Here is a 20,209-nt window from a genome sequence, read left to right as displayed (position 1 = left end):
GATTTTCTGAATATATCTCCTACAGTTTTCGAGATATTGCCACGAAACCAACTCTAACATATCCGGTCTGATCCCAAATAGTGTACCTGTGCACAGATTTTGAAAATATTCATCCATTCTTCTGTTACACTTGTTTTTTCATTCTTTCCCCTCATTCATTTGAATGGGAATTTAATTTTAACTGCTCTAATTCATTCAGTTCCCAAGCTACAACCACCAAACTTCAAATGGTCAAACCTGGGGATATCAGGACCCACGCAAAATTACAGACAGATTGCACTCATCCTTCTTTTTCTATCCATCATTCAAATGTAGGTTTTGTCTGAATTCACTCTGTGAAGTGAAGTGACTTGTGGCCAAGTACGGTGACCTATACTAGGATTGTATATTGTATTGTATATTGTATATATTGCTCTGCATTTAACCCATCCAAGTGCACACACACACACACCCAGAGCAGTGGGCAGCCTTTTTTTGGGGGAGAAGCAGTTGGGGGTTCGGTGCCTTGCTCAAGGGTCACCTCACCTCAGTCGTGGTATTGAGGGTGGAAGAGAGCGCTGATCATTCACTCCCCCCCACCTACAATTCACCTTTGGGTTGCAAGTCTGACTCTCTCTATCCATTAGGCCACGACTGCCCCAAAACCTCGACCCCGGCAGGACTCGAACCTGCAATCTTCTGATCCGAAGTCAGACGCCTTATCCATTAGGCCACGAGGCCGCCTGACAGGCTGATTAGATAACTGCATGAATGTGCAGATGTACAGGTGTTCCTGATAAAGTGGACAGTGAGTGTATAGAAAGCATTTCTTGAGATTTTCAAAACTCATGTCTAATATGACTTCACAGTGGCAATAAAAATATATACTAAAACAATGGATTATATAGTATGTACTGCAATCAGCCTCTAGATGTCAGCAAAGAACACTTAGTCATTGGATCAATCCTTGTTAATGGAGCGTCACAGTGGCGTAGTGGATAGCAATGCTGTTTCACAGCGCCCGGCTTTCTGATGTGACCCTAAACTGTGGAGTGGCATATTCTCCCTGTGTCTGTGTGGGTTTCCCACTTCCCAAAACATACCAGGGACTGGCAACTCTAAATTGCCCTGAGGTATGAGTAAGTGTGTTAATGTGTGTGTGCATGGTGCCCCGTAATAGACTGGCATCTGATCCACGGGGTGTTCTCACCTCATACCCAGTTTTACTAGCACAGGCTCACAATCCACTGCAACCCTGACCAGGAAATAAAAGAATTACTTGGCAATTTTTCTCAATCGTTATAAAACTGTGTGAATTTTTTTTTATTATAAAGGCATTTACATTAGAAATATCTTTGACACAAAAAAATAATTAAAAATACACAAAAACTCATTCGTTTTTAGCTTTTAATTAGCACCATAACATCAACAATAGTCATGATATATCCACTGTATACTTCTCACCACTGTTTTATTTTATTCTTTTGACAGGACACCCATGTGCATTATTGTGCTCTATAGAATTATATGCTGTATGGCCAAAAGTTTGTGGACACCTGGTCATCACACCCATATGTGCTTGTTGAGCCCATTCCAGATTTAGTCCCCCTTTGCTGTTATAATAACCTCCACTCTTCTGGGAAGGCTTTCCACTAGATTCTGGAGCGTGGCTGTGGGGATTTGTGCTCATTCAGCCACAAGAGCATTAGGGAGGACAGGCACTGATGTTGGGCGAGGAGGCCTGGGGTGTAGTCTGTGTTTAATTCATCCCAAAGGTGTTCAGTGGGGTTGAGGACAGGGCTCTGTGCAGGACACTAGAGTTCTTCTACACCAGTTTCCTCAAACCATGTCTTCATGGAGCTCACTTTGTGCACAGTGGCATTGCCATTTCGTGAAGCCCGTATATCATATACTACATGAACACACAAAAAAAACTGAAAAACACATACTCACATATTTGCCCATATATACATACACATATACACACACAAACCTCACTCAGTTATACCTCCTGAGATTGCTTATACTTCATGAATTCTAGTTGCATGTCACAAACGTTGTGTGAGGCACCAAGGCCTGAGATGATCAGCAGCATCATACAATCATAGACATGTGAAGAAAATACTTATATAAATACACACACACACACACTTCACTTATTACTTTGTATAATTCTAATAAACTACCTACCTACCTGATTAAAGGAATACTCCAATGTTTTTAGCCTAATCTCTAGCTACTACATTTGTCTATGTGCAATTCAAAAACACAAGATCTCTGACATTTGCCTGCACTGCAAATAACTTAATAACTTAATAATAATAATAATAATAATAACTCACTTATAATGTAAGTCTGAGGGCAGTTGAATGTTTAAAATATGGGCCTGTGTAATGCAAATGTACATTTAAAACACCACCTGTTACTCTGACAGTAAAGATCTTAGGATAAATATAGTCCCGAAGGTTTTGTGGCAGCCGTATCTGATCAGGTGGAAATGGAAGTATTGCCTGTTCACCACTACAACGTAGCTATTAATGACAAATTCTAAAAAGGGAGTCCCATATTTAACCGCCGATTTATACAGATTGAGAGCTTAATTTACAAATATCTTTGTTAAATTCATCAAAGCAGCCTACAAAAATATGGGTTTTATTATAAACATTGACTCCACACCTGGCTCTAGACTTCCGTTATAAGTAAGTTTTGAATAATCAGGTTTTCCATTCTTTTCTCAGACTAGAAAAAAAACTCTTGATCAGACTTTCACAGTAGATTACGATTAGGTTGAAAACTGCTAGATTATTCCTTCACTTTTCAGAAATGACTCAAATCCCTTGTGCATTTTTTTATGCTTTGAGCCAAAATGTTCTTGTTTGTTGTAACCCTGCTTTAGATCTGTTCCAAACTTCCAGTGAGAACTCAGAGAGCTCTAGTTAGTGCCTTCATTTCTTCTTTGCTGCCTCGGACCCTTTTCGGGTTGCGTTTCCCTGAACAGGGCTGTGAAAAAGATGATAACTGAAGAGGCAGATGATAGTCAGGCTAATGACAATGGACAGCATGGTGGCTCCCAGAGTCCCTCTGAAGGTAATGGCAGGAGCGTGAACATACAGCCACGGCCGTCTCAGAGCCATGTCCATCTGTATGGCCTGCATTTGGAAGTGTGTGCCAATGATCCCACACACATGGAACAGCTGGTGGCTGTGGCCTGTAGGGGACAATGGGAACGGGTAGTTTGTGTTGTGAATGACTCATGATGATGCTGAAGCACAGAATAACAGCAAGACTATAGTTGTATACTGTGTAACTTTTCTAGACCTATGACCACTAATACATCTTGGGTAATGAGGCATTGCAACTTGCCAGTCATATGAAAGGGCTTGTTGGGTTCATTTGTACCTAATGAGCTGAAACTGAAAATACACTTAATCTAGTCACCTTTTAAAGGGCATTAATTCAAAGTTAAGGTCATTGCAAGAAAGCAGGTATGCCTAGTCCTTCGGTTGTGCTTTTTAGAACGAGCAGCATGGAAGACAGCTGTAAACACACTGCACACTGACATGTTATGCCTTTCCTAACATACCCTAATGTACTGTATCTTGGTGGACAAAAGCTTTTTTTTAAGAAAGTGTTTGTGAGGCTAAAGTTTGGTTGCTACTTAATAATAAACAGCTCCTCCATGTTTTTACCGACCAAAGAGACAGACCCAGCTTCTTGTTTTCTATTGACTCACAAGGCCGAGGTTCACACATTCAAGTTCACTTAGATAAATAACTGCATGTCTTTCACATCACGCCTCTGTTAGCCTTTAGTGAATTGGCTTTTCCGGCAGGTGAATTTTATTCACATTTGGTTTGACTACTGTTTTATCAGTGGCAGCAGAACAGCACATTTTCTTTTAGATGTTTCCCATATCACTGTAGTGAGGGGTCAAAAATTAGTAAATGCTACAGATAAACCATAAATGTTGGCACCTCTGCTATTGCTGTAGCACACTGGGTGTGATGAATGTGTAAAAATAAAATGTAATATTTTATGGACAAAGTGGTCGCTCTGCCAAAAAGTGGTCAGTAATTTTATCTGTAAGTTGGAATGATAGCACATGACACATTCAGAAGCCATGATGTGGACATGTATCTCCCCTTTTTTTCAGGGTAAAAAGATGAAAATATATCTTTCTTGTACCTGTAAAATTACCGAAGGAAGTAACCTAAATCTCACTTTATCTAGGCCTGATTTGAAGAAGGCAGTATAAGACATATGGCAGAGTTCTAACAAAAATGTAAGAAAGATGGTGAATGCTCAACATAAACTGATTAAATTTGTGTGTAATCTGTGATATTGGTATACATAGATATAAATGATATAAGTCTCCAGTATCAGCACTTCATCTAGTCATTGATTAATATCCTATAACATCAGGCTCCATCATGTTTTATACCTTACTTATATCAAATTCAGAAAGGGAGAGGCAAATGTTTTTACATTTTTTTGCTATTACTATGTTAACATTCAGAAATTATTGTTACTTGTGATAATGAAGGAACATTTGTGAAACCTAACAAACTAAATCTCTTGTTTGTATACATTTCTACATACATATGTATTTGGTAGGGAAAGAATTTTTAAACAGCATAGCATAACATTAATAGTGTACCTATTTAAGATTTCCTTATAATACTCAAACTCTCATCGCTTCATGCCAGTACATATTTTGAGTGCATACCATTTTGCAATAAACAACACAGACCTACTACACACCCTGCCACTGAACTGTTGTGCAAACACACAGAGCAGGGCTGGGAGTGACAAATCATACCTTACCTATTAGGTCGAAACGTCCAGGTGCCAGCCTCTCGGGCAGATGTGTGGCAAACAGAAAGCCTGTGAGGAAAGCCAGGAGTGTGTGATAAACGTGGAGAGAGTTTACTTCATTTGCAGTGCAGCCTTCTCCCACACACAGGAAGATCTAGATAAAACACAGTTTTGTATTGCTATCAAATGCTGTTTGACTTCCAAACTAAATAAAAGGATATGATTTAGTGAACCTCATATACAGTTGAGTACAAAAGTTTACACACTTTTAACAAAATAAAAAAAAGACAAAGAAATGTATGGGTTGATTTTTAGTTCATATTTCAGTTCTTTCAGGTTATTTTTCTGTTTATTAGGCTTTTTGTTTTGGGTAGTTGTATTATTGCAGGATACACAGGATACACTATTTTCTCCCCAATGGCCTACTTGCACAAATACTTCTGTATTATAACTACGATGGTTCCTCTACTTCTGGCTCATCCACTATAATAGCAATGGCTATTATAATAACACTTGAAAAGCTCCTTTTAGTTAGCTGGAGTAAGGCTTCAAACTATATGCTTTGTCATACATACATAACTATGAAGGTAAGAAAATACTTAATAATAAAAATGAACACCTTATCTAATGTTTGGTGTTCAAACATGACATTAGATATTGCTGTCTTGCTGTTCTGACAAATGCTACTGGAGATATAACAACCACGCTATTTCAAAAAGGAAATACGTCATAGCCCTGCAAGCAAGTAGCCTGTTTGGTCATCTGCCAATTCCCACCCACCAGCCAGCTCCCACCTATCATATGACAGCTCTCCACTGGGGAGGGTGAAGGCTAACACGTGCTTTCTACAAGACACGTGAAGCCAGCCACTCGCGTCTCTTTGCTGTTCATACTTCAATAAAGGGCAGCATAACACACAAGGAGGAAAATATTATGTGCTCTCTTTTGAGTACTTTAACTCATATTCACCCATTATAGCTAGTGTTGCTATGATTGACGTTATAGGCTCAGAGATTATACCATTCCTCCTACACAGAGAGATCAACTAGATTTGCTCCCTTGGCCCCTGGCCACAGATCACTGCGGCGTCAGGATTTGAATTCACGATATTGATACTTTTATTTGGAAGGAAACTGTAAAATACTGTACGTTTTATTTTTTGTTCTATTCAGAAACCATGGGGGAAGCAGTTTTTTTTTTTTAAATCCTGTTTTCTGCTAAAATCACTGCTGAAGCAATTTTTGTTGCCTTTGAATTTTTGTTTTTGTGTTATGTGTTAACTAGGCTGGATACATAATGCCAGGGAAAACTTATTTTGCCAACAATTGCTTCTAGGCTAAGGTTTTACACTCACACTGAAGGCCTGATTTGTCTTAATTACATCCATATTTGTTGGCGAGGGTTGGGACATCATCACCATGCCAAAAGAATAAATAACAGTTGAAGAGAAGATGAACTTCCAGGCCATCATGCATATGGTGAAGATGCTCTTTTGCAGATCTTTCAGTTGAACCCACGCCAGCAATACATAAATCTTTCACAACAGTCTACTGCAACAGGCTGCTACTTTTTTCAGATGCATATTAGATGAGCAAATACATCTAAAAACAAAGAATTTGTCCAGATTGTTGCTGTAGTATTTGTATGTGGGTGTGCATATGGTTGAAGACTCACCCTATAGAAGAGAGGAATGTTGTCGAACAGGTAGGGGTAGGAGAAGGCTAAAATGCGCAGCACTTTGCCCAACCTGGCTCTCTTGCTTTCGGCAAATCTGGGCAGAAGAAAATCAGAATATAAAGGTGTGGTAGTCATAATGTGCAGTGAGCTGGGATTTATAACGTGACAAAGGGCGTGTTGTGAAACTGAACAGACAACGGCAAATCCATGATTCATTAATACAGTTTTGCTGCCATTTTACCACTCGTGCAACCCGGCAAAACTTTCAATTCCTATAAGTTTGATCCATCATTCAGTCAGCAACTTTAAATTACATTTATCATGCAGAAACCTTTCATCTGTATTGTTGATTAGCAAGCAGTCTACATGCATGAATTAAGCCAAGTAATACAAATGGTAGGAAACAGAAGAGAAATTGTTAATTAAAGGAAAAGCCCACGCTGAAACACAATAAAAAAATTTTATTGAAATATTTGTGATTAGCAGTAACTGGTGATAGTTCGTTGATTGACGCTGTGTTTGTATTATTCCTGTGTGAAGAACACAGAACACAGTTAATGTTGGACTCAAAGACCAAGTTGGCTACACAGCTTTGATGGTGGCATTAGCCATGACAGTTGAAGCCTTGGAAGCTGATCTGTTTGAGAATGACGCAAGAACTAAATCCTACAAGATGAAGTGCGGTTGAAATCCCACCAGCACTGCTATCAGCACGTAGCCGAATGACATTGTGGGTAATGTAAGAAACCATCAATCAAAGTGAAAATAGGCCAAAATGTTGATGAAAGATGTTTAAACTAAAAATGACTTTCATTATAATATATATATATATATATATATATATATATATATATATATATATATATATATATATATATATATATATATATATTTATTTATATAGACATCATTTGAAGATCACGTTAATTAAAAATTAAAATTCAAGAGTGGATTTTTCCTTTATGGGTCAGGGATTTGTGCACACAGTAGTGAAGGTAACCAAATAAAGCATTTACCTGTTCACAGTGTTATGGTTAGAGTGTGGAGGGAAACCAAGCCTTAGCAGAAGAAAGAGGAGTAAGAGAAGCATTTAGCTACAAGCGGTTAGTGGCACTTACAGATTGCACAGCAAAACCTATATGAGACACATAAGAAATCTCATTTTTAACACTATTTATTGTACATATATTTAAAATACCTTGACTATGGATTTGCATGAATTGTGTTTTAATTGTGAAGGTCAGGCTAATGGAAACAGAAGCACTACATTATTTCTATCTCACTCTTTCCTCCTGTAGTTCAGATTTCCAATTGTGAACACACGCTAAACAAACTCACACTATTCAGGTCATTCATAATGGACTGAAAGCCTTTTACTGAGGTAAAATTGAGCACTGATGTAAAATGTACTCTATTATTGAACAAGATTGCACTGTTTATCCTTTTTTAAAAGGGTGCAACATATTGGCATGACATGAAGTGACTTTTGTTTCTATTCTCGTTTAGGATGGCAAATGGTTTCACTTGAGACAATGATAGACGATGACCTTTACCTGGAGTAACAGGCCATGGTAGTGGATATCACAGTGTTGACTACCGCCACAGGAACATAATATCGGTGAAACATACTGTTCACCCATGCATCTGGCACAACATACGCAGAGTAGGCAATAGCTGAACCTAAACATAGCCAGAAAGGTTCATTGTTAATGAAATACAATACGACGAAATCCAAAGCTTGAGTGTCTTCTCTCATGGCAGTGATTGGTTTATTCAATGCAATGATAGCTATAAACTACAGTAAATAACTGCATCACTAAAATTGTCTGTTTGCCCCTGCCATACCCAAGCTGTATAGACTCAGCGCTCCATAGTCAAAGAAGTAGCAGATGTGGCGGGAACATGTGGACATGGTGCTGAAGGTGTGAGCACAGCTGGATGCCAGCGGGTACACGCAGCAGGACAACAGGAACACAAGCAGTGGCCATGTGTACACATCGGTCCACACATCCTCTATAAAGACCACTGTCAACAGCTTGTACAGAAAATACCTGAGAGAGATAGAGAAAGAAAGTTTGTGCAGTCACAGTCTCCTCCGAAAATACTCGACCGGCAAGACCAATTCTATTGTTTTTGCTATACACTGAAGACATTTGGATTTGAGATCAAAAGATAAATATGACGATAGATCAGAATTTCAGCCTTCCTTTCCTGATATTTACACCTTGATGTGTTAAACAATACCCCCCAATTTTTAAATGAGCAGAAGTATAGGAACAGAAAGTCTTAAAGTAATTTAAAATAAATAACACTTAATATTTGGTTGCATATCCCTTGCTTGCAATAACTGCATCAACCCGGCAATCCACTGACAATCAACAAACTGTTCCATTCTTCTTTTGTGATGCTTTTCCAGGATTGTATTGCACCTACTTTCAGTTGTTGTTTGTTTTGGGTGGTTTCTCCCTTCAGTCTCCTCTTCAGGAGATGAAATGCATGCTCAATTGTGTAAAGGTCTGGGGATTGACTTGGCCAGTCTAAAACCTCCCACTTCCCCCAGCATATCATAGATATTTTCAATCATTTGTTAAAAAAATAATAATAATAAAAATTTGAGTGTTTAACATCGCCAGTTCCAGTCTGTGTGGCAAACAATGAAATGAGAGGGCATCTCACTTCTTACCTATTTCATCTCAGACACCCATGAACACTGGTCTCATCTGCCTCAAAACACTGACTTTGTTTTGCGACCAGTTATGATTAGTCTGGTCAGCATGATGCCCAGCTGTTTTCATGAATGTGAGAGATACTGCACGGGCTGATGGAGTTTTGTTGGGAGCGCTCTTTTCAATGATGAAACTGTGAGCCTTCGACTGTCACTGTGTTTTTTCACTGTCTCTTTTATGAAATGATTAGTTCCTGTTAGGAAATCAGTTTTGCCGGCTACATCTTCGTTATCCTGCTTTCAAACAGAAGTTGCCATACATTGTCTGCCTTATGTTATCGTACCTGAGTTTTGAAATGCCTTTCTGTGGTTGAACTTTTGCATGAATTCCTTTAAGTGGAAGGTTGTTGAAATAATGTCTTCCTCTTGTTCACTAACAGTAACTAAATCAACTAGTGGTTGATGATAGCTGCATTGATCGATGATAGAGTAGCTGATAGCTTAGCATCTGAGAGAGAGAGAGAGAGGGGCTGTTCAAACAAAAATCTTTCATTTTGCTATTTTCAAACAACGTGTCAATGGTTGCTCCCAGAAGCTTAGCAACTGTAAGCTGGTATGTATTAAAGAATTAAAGCACAAATACAAATAGTGAAATCTAAATAGTTAAAAAAAAAATAAATAATAATAATCCAAAGCTGTCACCACTGGTGAGCTAAAGAAGTGGTGGTTTTCAACCTAATATTTATCCATCACATTTATAGTGTACGATGAAATACCACAGACAAGATTTTGAACATGTTTCCCTGTACAGAGAAAATAACAGAAAAACCTGTTCACTCGAAATTCACTAATAAGAGAAATCTAAGAGCAGTCGTTAAATTTGGTCAGTGAATGTAAAATACAAGACAGTGCAATGTCAATTAAAAGCGAAAACTCTTAAATTCTAATAATTAATGTCTTATGATAGAATGTATGTTTGATATTATATATTTTCTACCTGGATATACTTGATATTGCATTTACATTTGTATATTTTGTTTAGCAGATGTTATCGCTTAATATATTTGTCAGTGGAGAATATATAGAGAGAAGAATTCCAATGTGCAGTTTTCCAAGTGTCAGCTGTGCAAATGACAAAAGACCTTCACTTTGAACACACATGAGAAAAACTTTTACTAAAGCTGTGTATGTATCCAACTTTCCAAAAAATATGGTAAAAAGTAATTGCATGTGCTATCTGACCCAAACAACTATGCTAGTAACAAATAGCCACAATCCTCCTTCTGAAAAAGCACAAATTGTACAGATATAGAGCTTCATTTACAAGTACCCTAAACTGCAGAATTTAGGAAACCATTCTTCTTCAATGTTCTTTTTTTTTTTTTTAACCCTTTTTTCTCCCAGTTTGTCCATTTGCCACTTCTCACTCACTAGCCAGCTCTCATCTATCACATACATGAGCTCACAGATGCACATGATTGGCTAGTGTCGTTTTGATTGACAGGAGACAGAGTAATGCCGTCCCTCCCAACCAGTGAGCACGGCCACATTTGCTCTCTTTGTTCACGGGAAGCTGTAGCATCGTTGGAATTCTCACAAAAACAGAGTATAGAAATCATTTCTACAAATGATATTTCGTATAAACTTTTATTAATACCTGAGTGACCTATGAGTAGTCTGTCTGTTCTTGCCTCAGTTCACAGAAATGTGCCAGAGTTTTTTGTGTATGTGTGTGTGTGTGTGTGTGTGCGCGTGTGTGGTAAGCGCACATATCCAATGGATACACTGGATAGCGATTAAGTTGGGGGTGGAACGCTGGAGTATTCCTTTAATTATAACAACATGATGTTTCACTTCTCTGGCTTAACAGTAAGTCCCATTTAAAAAGTTTCCATTACAATAACTAAAGAATGCAGCAGTACATAACATAGCACTCTTTAACACAATACAAATATTCAGAATTACCTTGGTCACACATTAAAAGATTAAAATTATGTCTAAGGCAATGCTTGAGATCATCCCTGGTATGGGAAAGGCATTTGGGCTGATATGGGAACCATGGTAGTGAGCATGATTACAGTGTTAATGATCTGCCATAGAAAAAACAGAGAAAAGCTTAACAATTGAGGGAGTGCATTGTATAAAACTGTTGACATGTCTAGACATGTTAGTGATGAATTAGTTATTACGAGACACAAACACACACAGAAATCAGAGCTGTCTAATCAGCTTTGTCTGATTGTTAGCACCGGATTGTGTTTGCATGTTGCTGTAAGTAAAGTCTATAAAGGCTAAAGTTACACAACAGAGCTGAGAGAATAGTATTGTGAACGGGAAATATTTGCAAGAGCAACCACAATCAGGCTGGAGCAAGCACACATTTCACAACCACTCCTGACAATAACGTGTCAATGAGTAATTTGTTTAAAACTGCTCCTGGTGAATTGGAAGATTCCAGGCATGAAACCTTCCACATGTGTGAAGGTTAATCAGTCATAATCAGGGAGTTAAGAAAAACATGGAGTGTGTATTTGAGGTGAAAACAGAACTGACCTTACAGTGCAATATTTGCACTCATAAACACACACACACACCCCAAACCCTGTCATATCGTTATTTATCAACATTAGCTCGCCAGCTACTTAAACACAATGCTGCACTGTTTTGCTAGCTAATATTCTCATCATTAGTAGCTATTTTAATTTAGTAGCTAGCCAGGGTTATTAAGATTACTAAGTTATCTAATTGTAGTCTAAGTATTATATGAGTTAGTCAAATCTAATGTGGTACATTTGGTTAAATGTAGGATTTATTTCTGATTTTAGCTATTTTATTTCAATTATTTCACTATCACATATTGTGACATAGATTGTGACATCTATTCTGTGGTATAGCTGTGGTATACACCGATCAGCCATAACATTAAATCCACCTGCCTAATATTGTGTAGGTCCCCCTTGTGCCACCAAAACAGTACTGACCCGTTGAGGCATGGACTCCACAAGACCTCTGAAGGTGTGCTGTGGTATCTGGCACCAAGTCTTTAGCAACAGATCCTTTAAGTTCTGTACGTTGACAGATGGGGCCTCCATGGAGTGGACTTGTTTGTCCAGCACATCCCACAGAAGCTTGATCGGATTGAGATCTGGGGAATTTGGAGGCCACCTCAACACCTTGAACTCTTTGTCATGTTCCTCAAACCATTCCTGAACAATTTTTGCAGTGTGGCAGGGCGCATTATCCTGCTGAAAGAGGTCACGTCCATTAGAGAATACCGTTGCCATGAAGGGTGTACTTGGTCTGCAACAATGTTTAGGAAGGTGGTAAGTGTAAAGGTAATACTACATGAATGCCAGGACCCAATGTTTCCCAGCAGAACATTGCCCAGACCATCACACTGCCTCAGCCAGCTTGCCTTCTTCCCATAGTGCATCCTGGTGCCATCTCTTCCCCAGGTAAGTGATGTACACGCACCCTGCCGTCCACATGATGTAAAAGAAAACGTGATTCATCAGACCAGGCCACCTTCTTCCATTGCTCCATGGTCCAGTTCTGATGCTCACATGCCCATTGTAGGCGCTTTCAGCAGTGGACAGCATGGGCGCACTGTCCAGCCCATTTTTCCTGCTTCCAACACATCAACTTCAAGAACTGACTGTCCACTTGCTGCCTAATATATCCCACCCCTTGACAGCTGCCATTGTAATGCAATGTTATTGACTTCACTTGTCATTGGTTTTAATATTCTGTCTGATTGCTGTATGTACACATTAAATAAGCATTAAAGTAAGAACGCAGTATTCCTCACACTTCATTATTATGTACACTGGACCTTTTCCTACTAATAAAACAGCAACATTATAAATTACGCTTGCCAGTTATGTGTTCAGTATGAACTGATATTATTTTTATTTATTCTTTGTTTCATCAAACTTGTTTGTGAGATCAAACACAATGTGATTTATATTAAACTCTCAGCAGGCAGTGATAGAATCCTGACATGAAATGAAAACTGGTAGGGGTGGGGTAAGCTTTAGCGAAACTATTTTGGCTAATTAAATATTCACATCAACACATCAGTTCACTTCTATCGTAAATTCAGATGTGAGGAAATGTATTAACTACAATGTTTTTTTTACATAGAGAGCACAATATAGTATTATATTAGATATCAAATAAATATGAAAATATCATTTCACTTAACACTGTCTCTGCTGTGCACTGAAATTTACTAGCTATAGGCTTATTATCTGACTGAATCACGAAATGACTGCTAAAATAATCACCTGTACGACACTGTTCACATTCCTAGGCCTACTGCATAATTAAAACCATGAGCCAGTTTGTTTAGCAGGCTAAGCTAATCTTTCAAGCTAAGTAAAGCTAGGCTATTATACTGTGTAAAACAGTATTCCAGATCACTAAAAGCTCTGCAATGGCAAAAAACATTTTCTGTAATGTTGCGTAACTCTGACTAATACAAAAATGGTTTCTGTGTCCCAGGAATTACCAGCTGACAAAGATGGGGTACCAGTTTGGCAAGCTTGGTAAGGCCATCTGCCAAAACAGAGACCAAGCTTGTCAAACTTGTACACCATCTTTGCCATCTTTGAATTTTTCAGCAGGGCTAATCACACGAACGGTATCAAGTTTGCTAACATTATTCTAACTTATTTCAAGTAATAAAAAAATCTAGTAGGTTTGTTAGCAAGCTAACTATTATGTTGCTTAAACAAGTAGCTTACTTTGCTAGCAACGTTAGCTAACATTAGACTAAACATTAGCTAACATTAGACCTTTCTATTGCTGCTAGGTGCAAATAAGCCCCAACAAAAAGATACATCCAGTTCTGTTTACTACGTAAAATGTCTATGTACCTAAATAAAGCTGTTATGCAGATCTTTCTTGAAAGTTCATCTCCTGAACATAGGGCTTTGTTTAACTGTCTTCCACTGATAACATAAAAAATGATGTAGTTTTACATGAAAGGTAAACTTAGATGACGTGATCTTACAAGAGTGTTTTCATATTTCAGTTAGCTTGTCCCCAAAGATATGAGGAAGTGAAAAGAATACTTTCATGCTTTGATTAGTGCTGGATGATATTCATGATTAATTAGGTTAAACGGAATTAATGTTTCAACTTGATGTTCAATATGTTCTAATTGATTGTACATGTTAGTGTTATAGTCAGTGTTTTAGACTTAACAAGCTAATATATCTGTATGTTGATTGATCTAAAGCAAATACTTGTTGAGACAAGCAGGAGGGAAGTGCCAGGTGTGCGTCCTCACAGCCTGACCCCTCCCTCCTGCTTGTCACACTTTTATATATAGAATAACTCATTTTAAAGGTAAGAAATACACTACGTTTACTTCTGATCTTCTTCTGAGCGCAGCTGTGTTGATTTGACATCATTCCGTAAACACAGACGGAACCCGTAGGTGAGAAGACGACCCTAAATTGACGAGTATGAATTTCAAGTTTTTTGTTTTTGACGTTTTCTTTGGCTTTTACTGGATGGAGTTTGGGAATTGCAAGTTGCAACTTCAAGTCAAATGCAGCATTATCTTAAACATTGTCTAGTGCTGTTCCATATGACAGGAAGAGCACAGGGGGACAGAAATGATTAATGCGGTGGCATTTCGCTGTTACTGTTTTTGCCCATCTACATTTTCCAAAGTCTATTAAAAAAAAAATAATAATTGCAACATTTTTCAAATGCATTATTAAAAAAATGTTTTAAAAAAGCAAAATCGTAAATTCATAACTTTGGAAAAAAAATAATAAAAAATTGCAATATCGCCCAGCCCTAGCTTCACTACATGCATACTGTAAACCTGCATACAAGATCAGTTACATCAACATCATTTAATACTGTAAATATTTGCTAATGGTCAAGAAATCAATAATACCATAATACTTATCTACCACAAACACGGCACAGAACAGGGACAGCGAAGCTGGCTGGGCCATTTTAGAGTTTTATTATTCACTGAGCCCTGAAGGATGAGATGCGACAGAAGCTGCTGGCACTCTGACATGTTTACTGCTGGTGGAAGACCTGGAGGAATGCAATGCTAGGAGCCCATTAGCAGACACAGGAGAAGTGTGCCATGTCTCCAGGAGGGCTGAGAATCTCAGGAAACTCTCAGGAGAAATGAAGTCCTACTCCTCTCTCACTGTCTATCCACTGTCTATTCAAACTCAGACACCAGCAAACAAACATGACAACTGTCACGCACACTGATTCTAGGTCTGTGGGATTAAAACGTATGTGTGCACAGCAGAGTGCTGATTACAATATAAATGTCTGGTTTATAAATGTTAATTAACTATACACTTTCTTAGACTGATTGCACAGTGGAGACTTATCAATATGAAAGCACAATCAAACAAAGCGTGTGTGTGTGTGTGTGGGTGTGTGGGTGTGTGTTAAGTTTTTTACCAGGTGGGTAAGAAGTGCGTCCAGACATTGAGAGTCTCGTTGGTGAGCTGGAACAGGCTGAGGATGCAATCAGTAGCAGAGCTGCGAGGGTGACGATACCCAGAGATAATACAGTCCTCCTGGAAGGCCTGCAAAGCACACACACTTCTCTTAAAAACACAGTAATCACAAAACAATCCTCAAGGTAAATTTAATACTTTTTAAAAACCTTTTTACATTAAATATAGGTTTAGGCTAAATGTGCATACCCAAGACATGTATAATGTGTTTAATTTGACAGATTTTTCTTCATTATCGCAGTTCGTCAGTTGGCGTATGTTAACGATGTATAGTGAAAAAACATCAGTTCTAAAGTTTACATCTACCTTTCTGAATTTGATATGATTTTTAATAACTTGCATTAAACTTACTTAGGCTCTTGTAAGTGAGTCTGTATCGCTTGAGCAGCGGGATACGTCCACATTTCATTTTTGACCCAGAATCCTTTTTTCTATATACACTCACCTAGCACTTTATTAGGAACACTGTACTAATTCTGGCTAGGCCTCCCTTTGCTCTGAAAACAGCCTCAATTCTTCGTGGCATGGATTCCACAAGCTGTTGGAGACATTCCTTTGAGATTCTGGTCCATGTTGACATGATTGCATCATGCAATCCCTGCAGATTTTTCAGGTGCACTTTAATGCTGCGAATCTCCCGTTCTACCACATCCCAAAGTGTTCTATTGTTTTCAGATCCAGTGACTGGAAAGGCCACTGAAGAACATTAAACTCATTGTCATGTTCATGAAACCAGTTTGAGAAAATTTTTGCTTTGTGACATGGTGCATTATCATGCTGGAAGTAGCCATTAGAAGATGAGTAAAATGTGGCCATGAGGGAATGCACGCTTCATGGTCAGCAACAATACTCAAATAGTTTGTGGAATTCAAGCGATGTTTGATTGGTATTAACGGGCCCAAAGTGTACCAAGAAAACATTCCGCACACCATTACAACACCTCCACCATCCTGGACTGTTCACACGGCAGGTTAGGTCCATGGATTCATGTTGTTGGTGCCAAATTCTGACCCTACCATCTGTGTGCCTCTGCAGAAATCGAGATTCATCAGACCAGGCTACGTTTTTCCAGTCTTCAACTGTTCAGTTTTGGTGAGCCTGTGCCCACTGCAGCCTCAGCTTTCTGTTCTTGGCTGACAGAAGTGCAACTTGACGTGGTCTTGTGCTGTTGTAGCCCATCTGCCTTAAGGTTTGACATTTTGCACATTCTGAGCTGCTTTTCTGCTCAACATGGTTGTGCAGAGTGGTTATCTGAGTTACTGTAGCCTTTCTGTCATCTCGAACCAGTCTGGCTATTCTCCATTGACCTCTCTTCAATATGGCATTTCTGTCCGCAGAACTGCCGCTCACCTGATATTTGTTGTTTATTGCACCATTCCAAGTAAACTCTAGAAACTATTATGTGTGAAAATCCCAGGAGATCAGCAGTTATAGAAATACTCAAAAAAAGCCTGTCTGGCACCAACAATCATGATATTATTGCATTGCACTGCTGCCACAATGTGTAGGTGTACAGCTGTTCCTAATAAAGTGCTCGGTGAGTGTAAACATTCTTTAACATCCTGCTGTTCTATTCATTCTATTTACATCCATCCTTCTAGAAAAAAAAACTGTTTAACACCATAAAAACCATATAAACCTCGTGAAACACTTCAATAAAAAGACATAATTCTGTGAGGGAAATTGTCTATTGTCTGTGTTTATTCTGCAGCAAGATGAAATACAGAACTAGTCAACAGTTTTGTTTTTTTTCTTGTTTCACAATTCAATCACTGTTATTGCCACAGACCAAACAAAATGACACAGAATAACCATTCAAGTAGGAAACCTAAGTCTTTGTGGAGCTTCTTAACTGTCGCACTCAGATCTTGAAAGATCTTGAGATCACTCTCAATGAGGCTCTGTTGGCATGTAAACCCATTAAATCTATAGCTAAAAAACTCATAGACATGCTACGAGTGAATTCTCATTTAGCTGTAAAGCATGAAGACGTGGTGTGCCTAACATGTCTCATTACAGTGATAAAGACTTTGGCCTTTTCTGGTTAGAGTTGATTAGATCTGGATTGTTCCAATAAAATACAATAAAATAAAGTCTTACTCACTCAGTATGTAATAAAAAAACATTTCTCAATTCATTTCGTTCAATCATAGGTTATTCCTTGGTTAGATTTTCAAATTTTAGATCATTTTAAGTAAAAAAAAAAATTAATAAATTAAAAAAAAAAAAAAAAAAAAGCTAAAATATAGGGTATTCAGAAACTTTCGACAGTTTCGCAGTGTATGTGTTTCATAAGAAAACAAACCAACTAGATGTGTATTGGTGTCTAGTACAAAATAAATATTTCATTAATTTAGAAGAAATTAATAGTTCTGCAGAGATCTATGATTACAGCCGTTTGCTACGATCTAAAGGGAAAAATGGTTCAATTTGAAGAAGAATAGCTTAAAAACTAAAACTATGCAAATTCAAATGTACAACGATTTAATACTTGTCAAGGCTGTTTATTCAAAAAATGACATTTCCTATAAATTTTATATAAAAAAAGACTTTCTGAGGACACATGGACACCTTGGCGAGCCTAAATTTCCTCTGTGATGGGATACAACTTATACCTTATGACCTGGACAAGACATATTGTAATTCGCACTTTCTCCTGCACACGCTACAGTGACCTGAAACTTACCTGAGTTAATGTTAAACATTTCAGTCTATCTGAAATCTTCATCATTCTCACGACTATGTTTAAACAGTCACTCACATCTAAACCGAGAGTTTTTTTTCCTGCATGGAAAATACACTATAACTTTTGTCTACTGAAGGTCATGCAGATTATTTATTACAAATGAACAAAGATTTATGTGCTAAAATGAAATCTAATTTCTTGTTCAGTTTCAGTGTGTAACCAGCAACGAACTGTCTGTAGTGTTAATATGTGAATGAACTTACTTTAGGCACTTGGTGTACATTGAAGACGCGAGGCAGCTTGACCAGACTGAACATGTTCTACAGGTTCCAGGCTGCTGGTGCGACTGCCACAGGTTTCTGAGTAGAAATGCACAAAAAGGCAGAGGTCTGGAAGACCAAGTTCAGCCAGGCCTGCCTTCTAGCCCCACCCATGCAAAAACACACACCTTCCGAAACACACACTCATTCAGTAAACTATCCTGTAATCAGAGTTGGCAGGTAAACCTGCCTAAATAGTGCACATACACACTCAGGGGGAAAAAACACACACACACACACACACGCCTTTGAACTCTTAGACTAAGGCTGGGTGATGTGACAGTTATACAGTTCCAGTACTAATGATCCAAACAGATTTTACATGTTTTACAATCTACTGATATATTTTATGCTGTGACACAAGCCACCATCATACCTCTGATGTTTTGCATTACTTTGCCATGGAATCTTGACTGTTTTCTCACAGCTCTGATATTGTTATTGTATTGAAATAATAAAAAGGATCTCTATTTTTGACTTATCACAGTTATCGGTTGTGCATTATAAGTAGCTGATTTCACACTAACATAGATTGTTAACCGAAGGTTTTACTTTCCCTCCTTTTATTTTTGTAGGTATCGCATAACAAACACAAAATTCTAATAAATCTAGGCACAAAATCATTTTGTATTTCTACTAGAAGTATGCCACGGGACTAAGAAAAAAGTTGCAGGGGCAGGTGGTTTTTCCTCTCATGGGGGCAGGAGCAGGCGTTAGATACGGGAGTAGGATGAAACTTATGGGACAATAAAACATCAAGTTCATTAACATGAGAATGTAATGAGTGCTTGTGTGGAGTGACATTCGTTCATTTTCAGTATCTGCTTTCTCCTCATCAGGGTCACTCTGTTTTAATTTGCTTATATTTTGGTAAAATAGAACTAGCTAAGTTTTCTAGAAAATGTCACATGCAGGTGCAAACAAAAATAATAACTGCGTCAGCGGGTGGGATTAATCAGGATTTCTTCAGGAGCAGGATTTAAAAAACACACACCTCTGTTCCTAATCTTTTCTATATACCGATCAGCCATAACATTAAAACCACCTGCTTAATATTGTGTATTTGTGCAGCCAAAACAGCACTGACCCATTGAGGCATGGACTCCACAAGACTCTGAAGGTGTGCTGTGGTATCTGGCACCAAGACTTTAGCAGCAGATGTGTAGGTAGTTGGTACATATCAAAGTAACATCCACACGAATGCCAGGATCCAAGATTTCCCAGCAGAGCATCACACTGCCTCCGCCAGCTTGCCTTCTTCCCATAGTGCATCCTGGTGCCATCTCTTCCCCAGGTAAGTGATACACACGCGCCTGGCTGCCCAAATGTGATTCATTAGACCAGTCCACCTTCTTCCATTGCCCCACGGTCCAGTTCTGATGACTATGTGCCCATTGTAGGTGCTTTCTGCATGTGCACTCTGACCGATCCGCAGCTAATGAAATAATCAGTGTTATTCACTTCACCTGTCAGTGGTTTTAATGTTATGGCTGATCAGTGAAAATAAACAGCAGAATAAAATGAAGGGCAACAGTCCTCAAAAGTCTTATGAAACACTTTT

At 38.4% G+C, this 20,209-nt stretch overlaps 1 protein-coding gene and 1 non-coding gene across 3 annotated transcripts; both read right to left on the bottom strand.

The window, feature by feature from the left end:
• Positions 1 to 647: 647 nt before the first annotated feature.
• trnar-ucg (transfer RNA arginine (anticodon UCG)) lies at positions 648 to 720 on the bottom strand. The gene has a single exon. It is a non-coding gene; the product is annotated as a tRNA-Arg (tRNA).
• Positions 721 to 1,369: 649 nt separating this feature from the next.
• On the bottom strand, positions 1,370 to 18,739 carry paqr5b (progestin and adipoQ receptor family member Vb). 2 transcript variants are annotated; one of them, XM_026937444.3, is made up of 8 exons: positions 18,592 to 18,739; positions 15,584 to 15,711; positions 8,317 to 8,522; positions 8,025 to 8,151; positions 7,488 to 7,529; positions 6,469 to 6,565; positions 4,804 to 4,948; positions 1,370 to 3,187 (listed from the first exon to the last, which is right to left on the bottom strand). In XM_026937444.3, exons 1-8 carry the CDS (start codon positions 18,643 to 18,645, stop codon positions 2,925 to 2,927), a joined length of 1,062 nt encoding a protein of 353 aa, XP_026793245.1. In that variant the 5' UTR covers positions 18,646 to 18,739; the 3' UTR covers positions 1,370 to 2,924. The 2 variants fall into 2 exon arrangements, with proteins under 2 accessions (XP_026793245.1, XP_026793246.1); XM_026937445.3 differs by lacking the exon at positions 7,488 to 7,529.
• Positions 18,740 to 20,209: the final 1,470 nt, after the last annotated feature.

The sequence above is a fragment of the Pangasianodon hypophthalmus genome, chromosome 25 (genome assembly GCF_027358585.1).
Source record: "Pangasianodon hypophthalmus isolate fPanHyp1 chromosome 25, fPanHyp1.pri, whole genome shotgun sequence".
NCBI lineage: Eukaryota > Metazoa > Chordata > Actinopteri > Siluriformes > Pangasiidae > Pangasianodon > Pangasianodon hypophthalmus.
Note: the sequence above shows the minus strand (reverse complement) of the source record. Positions and strands in the feature narration are given on the sequence as shown.